At 42.4% G+C, this 8,215-nt stretch overlaps 1 protein-coding gene across 1 annotated transcript; it reads right to left on the bottom strand.

Moving 5' to 3' along the window:
* Window positions 1–825: 825 nt before the first annotated feature.
* On the bottom strand, window positions 826–5,753 carry SARC_10933 (hypothetical protein). Its single transcript, XM_014295002.1, has 5 exons — window positions 5,537–5,753; window positions 4,224–4,483; window positions 3,519–3,657; window positions 2,716–2,920; window positions 826–1,791 (listed from the first exon to the last, which is right to left on the bottom strand). The coding sequence occupies exons 1-5, from the start codon at window positions 5,592–5,594 to the stop codon at window positions 1,323–1,325; spliced, it is 1,131 nt and encodes a 376-aa protein (XP_014150477.1). The 5' UTR covers window positions 5,595–5,753; the 3' UTR covers window positions 826–1,322.
* Between the last annotated feature and the right edge of the window lie 2,462 nt (window positions 5,754–8,215).

The raw sequence follows: 8,215 nt of genomic DNA, 5'->3' as shown, positions 1-8,215 counted from the left end.
ACAACGTAAGGAAATAAAATGAAGGTAGTGTGAAGGTAGGAAATAAAACAGAGCAAACCTGTAGTTGTGTGCACATTTTGTCGACGTCTGATTTGTGCACTCTGCTCTCAAAAGCATATCATACGACATATATGCGCACCAAGCCGCCACAAGGGTTGCTCAACACCAGGTTATAATTAGCAAGCAAACGGTAAAGATGATGAACCCTACAGTACTGCTCGACTTGCCAATACCATTTCTAGAGGTCAACAACTGTTCGCGCGCTCCCAACTTTGTGATACTTCGGTTCTTTTTTTTACGGCAATTTTCATCACATTTCCAGCTGTTTCAAAACTTCTCATCCATGGTATCCGCGATACTCTCATGCCTATTATTGCTTTCGAAGAAAATCACGCATATGACATTCACGTACTTGAGTGCACACCATACGGTTTTCGCGAATAGTAATATGCACGTCGTTCCTAGCGTGCTTGCTATACCCGCATACATTAACTGCGAGGTAAGCGAGTGCACACCGTGCGGTTTTCGTGAATAGTAATATACACGTCATTTCGAGCGTGCTTGCTATACCCGCATACATTATCTGCGAGGTAAGCGTGTGCACACCATGCGGTTTTCGCGAATAGTAATATACACGCCATTTCGAGCGTGCTTGCTATACCCGCATACATTGTCTGCGAGGTAAGCGAGTGCACTATCGATAATACTGCATGGGCAGCATTCGGTGGTAAATATAACGAAAGCAAAACTATATGGAGGAAAAACGAATACCGAGACAGACAACGCCCTAAATTTCAATATAGATTCCGACATAGAAAAAACAAACAAAATCGATTGTGCTTTATTCATACTATCTGCCAAGAAGCTATCTCGGCCTCGTTCGCAGAGTCACTTCATCACACTTCCACTATACACCATACCAATCTTTTTGGTATGAAGCTGTTACATATCCGCAAGGGTATCTGGAAGTCTTCAGTTCTTTCTCTTTCGATTGCTTTTCATCTTGTTTTTGTCTGGTCATGTTACTATGTTATACTGGTAGATACTCGTAGGCCGCCTTGACATTTGTTGGTAAGGTCAAGTGACCTCGTGCAACCCGTTGAAAGAAGCTGGTAATTGGATGTGCGCAAAGTGGTCATGAACGGAGAGTGTGCGTGTATTATTATACCCACCCTAGAAACGGCTCTTCCCTGGCCTGTCATCACTTTCTCTCACTCACTGAACTGTGCTCCTTGTTTGATTTTTGGCACACAACCCTACCAAAAACCATAGAGGAAATCGTCGTTTGCACATTCATTCGTTCCCATACAGGCATACACACCTTAGGCCTGAGCCACCAGCGTACTCGACGACCTGCGTCTGGCCATCTCCACCGTCACATCAGTGGCCCACTTGTCCTGTACTGCCAGTGACGTAAGCTCTTGGAATACCTGCTTACCATCCGGCACATCCAGGCACAGATCCTCGAGATCCGCAAACGCGCGAGTCAGACCCATGTTAATCTGATCATCCGATAGGAACCCGTCGTTCTCCAGACGACCAATCACCTTGGACATCTTCTCCATCACCACGCTGCGGGTGTCGGGCTTGGCCTCGATACTATACACAATGGTTTGGTACACTAACTCGTGATTGAAGTGCGGTACGGATAGTTCCTTGAGCGACTTCTCGAGGTCGTCGACATCGCTGGATAGCACATACTCCTCGAGCAGATCGTGCATCTTCTCACGCAGATATGCAATGGGTCGACGGGCACCGTCCACTCCCCACACATTCTCCAAGCGCGAGTATCTGTTGGTACAAGAATCGAAGGTTACATAGTCAGACTCGAGGTTATAAGTGGTTTACCTGCTTGAACAAGGATTGTTTAGTAATGCTATATGTATTCGCAAGGGTGCATACCTGTTTGAGCCCGCATCGCTCGAAAGGAAGCGCTGATGCTTATACGTGTATAAACATAGTTCTCCCGCATACGCATATATATATATTTGAGTGTTTTCACCTGGTCTGTTTACATAATGTGGATGAACCCACAAAATGGCCTATATATGCGAAGTAGGCATTCACTATAGATATCAGACTAAGTATATGCATATATGTCCGAGTATATATAAACTTTTTGCCGAGTAACTCGTAGCTTCTGCGCATCATTCGCAGTTCCGATTTCCACGTATATTCTTTTGGCTAACCACACTACACACACACAAAACATTTATATATATATATATAAATAAATTTTGCCTACGGAATCATCATTGCATAATTTTGCGCGTCTAATGTGCTTCAGACAAGAATAGCTGTGACTCAGATATAAAAGAGTTGCACATGCAGCGCTTTAAAAATAAAATGTTGAATAGAAATGCAGCACTTCTGACGACAAGTTAAACAGATGGAGATTCTAAACGAGCAATGAATCCAATATCCCTATTGAAGTCGATCCCGACTTCAATAACACCATATATCCAAATCTGAGACACGTTTACATAAGCATCTATATTTGATTCGATACTTGTCCATACGCACTAGCGCAGCAAGGGCAGGCATAAGTACTACTACACACGCTTCCACAGTGCCTCCGATTGTATGGACGAACCCCTCTCACCCCGTGCTTCATATTGAGATGTTTTAAAGTACATGCATATGCATACAAGTAGGTTTGTACATATGCATGGTATGCATACATGTATGTAAGTTGCACAACAAACCCTCACATACCCGTGCTTCATGTTGAGGAACTTGTGGGCGATACTCAGGGCCTCATCGGCACGTACAGCATCATCTTGAACTCGGTTGGATGTGACAAACGCAGGAGCAATGACATCATCGGCTACTGCGCGCGCGATAAAGCGACCCAAGAAAGTGGCAACCTCTGGGATGTCAGTCGCCAACTCGTCGATGTTGTAGAGCATAGCCTGGAAGGCTATTGTGATGGAGGCAAGGGAGGTGTTAGTGAGTACAAGTCCCTGTGGGTGGCAAAGTAGTGAGTGCAGGTACCGTTCGTGGACATACAACTGGTAACACCTGACAGAAAAACGAAGCGAAGCCAAGCGAGCACACCCATACGCAGGTGCTATATATATAGACATGTTTCATCAACCCGTTCTGGATATAGTAAAATCTGCCGCCAAATACAGTACATCCCGACTGGCTGACTCCAACACGTCTAGACGACGTCGAATCATACCGAATCTCAGGTATAGTTCACACGTGCAAGGTGAAGGGACATATACGCCATGACAGTTACGGGTATTCATGTTCAAGTATACCTGCGCGTGTTCAATTAATATATGGTTTGCGCACGGATGGGAAGGCACACCGGCGGCAATCGTGACGAGCGAAATACTCTTGTATTGGGATGTACAATTAGGTGAAACGCCTATTACAGAATTATCCAGTAAACACTTGCCAGCATGTATGTGTACAAGTAAACAAGTAAAAGCATATTTTAAGATTACTTAGTAACGCTTGCCAGCATGTATGTGTACAAGTAAACGGTTATTGAACACATAAGCACATACTTTCCGCGATCATGGCCGAGTTCGCCACCTTGTGTTCGAAGACGAAGTCGGTGATCAAACAACTTATGAGCTCTCGCTCAGCGCGGTGCCGTTCCATGGCCAGTGAAAGGCCCGTTAGAAGGCCCGCTGTGATGAATTCCTATATTTAAACGCGAAAAATCAAGTAGAGCCAGAGCATGAGTAATGGACTACATATATGGAAGGTTTGAAGGTAATAATGAGCCAGAACTTTCCTCACAACGTGTGCAATAAGTGCACAATGACGACCAGTTATTGAGACGCACACGCCCAGTGAGAAAAAAAAGTTTCCAAATTAATAGAACCAACTAAATTATCGCATTGCGTCAAAGGTGACATCTTTCGTTAACCCCGATATGTATCTTCTAGTACAACTAGTAGATGTATTGCGATATCAAACGGCACCCATAGATGATATATAGGTGTACAACAACAGCTCGAACGAATCCAGGCGAGAATCATCCAGAAATAATAATGAGAAGAAACAAACCTGGAAATGCCCGTGCCAAAAAAAAACCCAAAAACGAGGAAGATCTCGTACAGATAGTGAGAAGGGTATATCTATAGAGAACAACCGAATGCTCGTCTCACAGACGAGGTAATACCGAACATCGAGTTGTTACAACTATACTTTCGAAAACCCAGGAACTAAGCCTACAGGCAAGGCTCCATTAAACACAAACATACCCCTTCGCCGAGTTTCTGCAGACTTTCCAGCACATCACCGGAATCACCGGAGTTGAAGTACTCCTTAATAATGGGCTCGACATCTTCGCGGAAGTCATTGGGCAGATACGATGTGTGGTGACCTTCATCCATGCGATACTCGGATGTGGTGTGCACACTGGCGTCACCGTCCGAGTGGTTGGGGTCTCCTTTGTCACTCTCGGGAATACCGAGATACTCATCACCCAGATTGCCCCAGGTGTATTTGCCGCCACCTCCGTCTGTGTTGTGATGGGAGAGGTGTAGGGTTTAAATACCAGGAGATGGTAAGCTGTGGTTGCTGCAGCAATTGAAGTACAGGATGGATGAATGATGTTTTGAGAACGTTCTATTGAAACGATTGCCTCGGGTGTGTTTGCATTTACGGGAAAGTTCGATTAAAAATTCGCAATAAAGACTGTCATAGGTGTACATGCCGTCACCTCCGTCTGTGATGCAACGCGGTGTGATGGAAATATTTGTAGTGATTAATTCGATGTTTGGAGATGGTAAGCTGTGGTTGACGTTGCAATTGTATGTGTATAGAACTCTAAATTTTTGGTAGAAAAAAATCTATTGAAATGTCCGGACGAAGATTGCCCCAGTTGTATGCTCCACCTGAAAGAGTTCAAAAGATTCTATAAACGTCTGCAGAAGGCAAGCTGTAAGTAAGTGCAGATTGCTTAGTGCGGCTACCAATGGAATGTAAAGATTGATATGGTTGAGAAAGTTATAACTAATTGCTCGTTACGAAGCTGACCCCCAGCGTCAATATCGCCTACTCCGTTCCTGGAGGAAAGAAAACCACGGGTTGAAAATCCTGCAGACTGTCGTAACATCTAAACGCTACAGTTTGACCACTATGGCGAGACGGCTAAAGGCACATTGTTGTGCTGGGTTGCCGTATACCCAAGTTGGCTTTCCTCTACATATCGGTCTTTCTAAGGCAGAAGTCGAGCCTCACAAATGTAAACGAGTACGAGAAAGTGCTACGGTTGTTATATGGGTGTTTCAAAGTACATGCTTTTAGATTTCAATCGCTGAGTGCAGTTTATTGATAATATTCCAGTTCAATCGCTTCCGTGCAACGTCGAGTTCAGTCACAATCACACCTGTTCTATCTGTGGCTGCGTCGTCCAAATAATAAAATAAACTCGAGCGATGTTGAAAAGATGAAAGGACAATGTTTAGTCTTGCACCAATACACCCATTCCTTGCAACGTTACTTATACAATATAACTTCAACGTGGGATACACTAGCGAGGAATTAACTTACAAGGCATAGATACACTTACTTTTCTTGGCGCTACCCTGAGCTGAAGCAGATCCGTGGGTTAAACTAGCCCGACCCATGACTGCGGTTAGCTAAGCGTTAATAACAGTATACTTGTATGTTAAGTCTATTATCTGTTACGAATGAATGTAGAAGCCAGATGAACAACAGGTTATATTCGAGCATGACCACAACGGGCATAGATTCACAACCATCCCGATTGCCACTTTCTACCAAACTTCCAAGTTCCAACTCGAGCCTTCGAGAGTTATTTGTATTTATTTACTATGTACAGTATTTTAATTTTAATTTTTCTGCCTTTTGTTATTTGTTTAAAAATAAACACAAAAAAACAAAACAAAACAAAAACGGATCCAGGAAGAAATACACCATAGAAAGCTATTTTTATTTATGAAAATATGAAATTGAACAGAAGGCTATGATTGAAGTTTGAACCCTAAAAAAAAAAGCTATTTCTTCACATACCGTTCCTATTGGTTTGCACTTTGCCATTCTGAAATCAACATTTCCCCAGCCTCCAGTCGACCCCAGTCCCTACCAGTCCTCTACTCTCTCTCTGAGAGAGAGAGGGCCCAGAGACTGAGAGTGTCCCACTGTCCCCAGTCCAAAAAGTTTTTCAATCTCAATCTGTCAGCAAGGGTCCAAATTTTAAAAGTTTTAACGTAAACACTCTTGTTCAATTACATATTATAAAAAATATATATAAATGTAGCACATATGTACTGGTCAAAGGGTTAAAAAAAAATCCGACCTATTTTTAGAATTCTTCCAAAAACGGACACTACTAGTAGACAGAAGTGTTTTGAAAATTTGAACCTTTATAGTAAGTTAGGGGCTAGTAGAGAGCCCTGAAATATGCACCCATAGATACAACGGTGGGCCGGCATGATTCAATCGCCGAACGTAAGCGTCTTCTTGTTCAAAATATATACGTCTAATCGCAAAACGTATTGACTTTAGTCACAGACTCACAGACCACAGTCGAGCCTGAGACAGCGGCCAGACCGCCAGAGCCCCCCAAGTCACCCAGTCTCCCCTTCTGATATATATGTAAATACGTAAATACATAAAAATTTATTATGACTCTCTGTGAGAGTTTGACCTGAAGTGAGATACTATTTGTATCCTTTATTAAAAGAAAAAGTAAATACATACTCTATGATGTGACTCGTAACTGTGACGAGTATAAAAGTGAGTCATTGAACTGAATTTTAGAACTGGCGCCAGTATTTACTGAGTAAGCCACACAGCAGTCGCGCAGACTCACAGTCAGTGTCACACAGTGCTGAGTACGGTCTGTCACTGTGTTGTCAACTCTTGCTTGTTGTGTCGACAGTCAACAACTCGACACTCAACGATGTCTGACCGTGTCATATCATCATTGAGTAAATTTTGTTAGAATTTATTCAGGGTTTGCTTCCCTTTTTATAAAAAAACAAAAACAAATATGTTTCTCCCTACACAACTAGGGTTTCTAATAATAGGCTTGCGTCCTCTCTTGACTCCTCGCTCTCTTCTTGTGAAGTTGAGTGTGTTGACTGTTGACTTTTGAGTTTTGAGTCTATCACTCTCTCGATGTCGATCACTGATGAAAGTCTTTGGTCTTTACTCCTCGCAACCACTCGCTGTTTTTTTTTTCAGACATTCTTATTTGCAGTCTTGCAGAGTTATAAATATTTCTTTCTGGCTTAATTGATAGTTTCTGCGGACTGCGGGTATCCGGAGACCGGAACATTAATATCTTTTTAAAAAAACGAACCCAAAAAAAACAGCTGTACAAGAAGTCGATTTTCTAAAGAATACGTAAATATATAGAACAAAAGAACACAGTAAAGTTTAAAAATAATAATATATATATATATAACCGAGTCCTGTACTCAGTACTGGCTTATGGGGAGTTATGGCTACTAAATACTTAGCAGAGAGACTGAGAGAGAGTGCTGGACTAGAGTGAGTAGTGACTCACTGACTAGTGACTACTGACACTCTGATAGGCTGATACTGACAGTCTGACAGTCGTACTGAGTACTGACAGTCATACTGTACCTTTGCCGAAACGAGTTTTTGGGTTTTTATATGTTTTATATTTTTTAAAACCCAAAATAGAGGACTTTGGAAAAACATTAGTTTATCAACAAAGAAGAAAAACTCTCGCGTGCTTTGTCATCGTTTTAGTTTTACCACCTTCTGATTTTTGAAAATACTGGTATTTTTATAGCAGTAGTCTTTTGGAGCCCACCAGCCCCACCTGATGCGCCGTAGCTTTTCCCAGGGGTGGCTGATGCTATTGTAATCTGTTTATAAATATCAGATAGAGGCAACAGTGAAGATAAATCACAGGGGCACTAGGAGAGTAATGGTGGCTTCGAATAAATTACCGACAATAGAACACGATGTGGTACGGACAGGCGCTGTTTCGCCATCCACAGAGTCCGACACGTCCAGCGAATACTCTGGATCTTCAGGTGTGTAGTTGATATACATTCACTAATAATGCTGTCTATTTAATGCGGCGAATAGCACATATCTGAGTAGACAACATCGTATTTTTTAGCAGACTAGAAATTGAAGTGGAAGCATGCGTATAAATTTGGATCAACGGAAATATATGTATCGAATATCCAGAAGGTGATTTTCGCTTGACACCAGTGCACGTATAGTATGCAAAATCTTCTTAACT

The sequence above is a fragment of the Sphaeroforma arctica genome (genome assembly GCF_001186125.1).
Source record: "Sphaeroforma arctica JP610 unplaced genomic scaffold supercont1.1448, whole genome shotgun sequence".
NCBI lineage: Eukaryota > Ichthyosporea > Ichthyophonida > Sphaeroforma > Sphaeroforma arctica.
The sequence above is the reverse complement of the archived record's forward strand: the minus strand, read 5'-3'. Positions and strand labels throughout refer to the sequence as shown.

Bases quoted from the DNA above. Each gene is read 5' to 3' on its own strand.
- SARC_10933 (XM_014295002.1), bottom strand. From the start codon at position 5,594: ATGGGTCGGGCTAGTTTAACCCACGGATCTGCTTCAGCTCAGGGTAGC. The intron at 4,484-5,536 runs GTAAGTGTATCT...ATCACAACACAG, and splicing joins TCAGGGTAGCGCCAAGAAAA to ACGGAGGTGGCGGCAAATAC. The intron at 2,921-3,518 runs GTATGTGCTTAT...CCATCACAATAG, and splicing joins CTCGGCCATGATCGCGGAAA to CCTTCCAGGCTATGCTCTAC.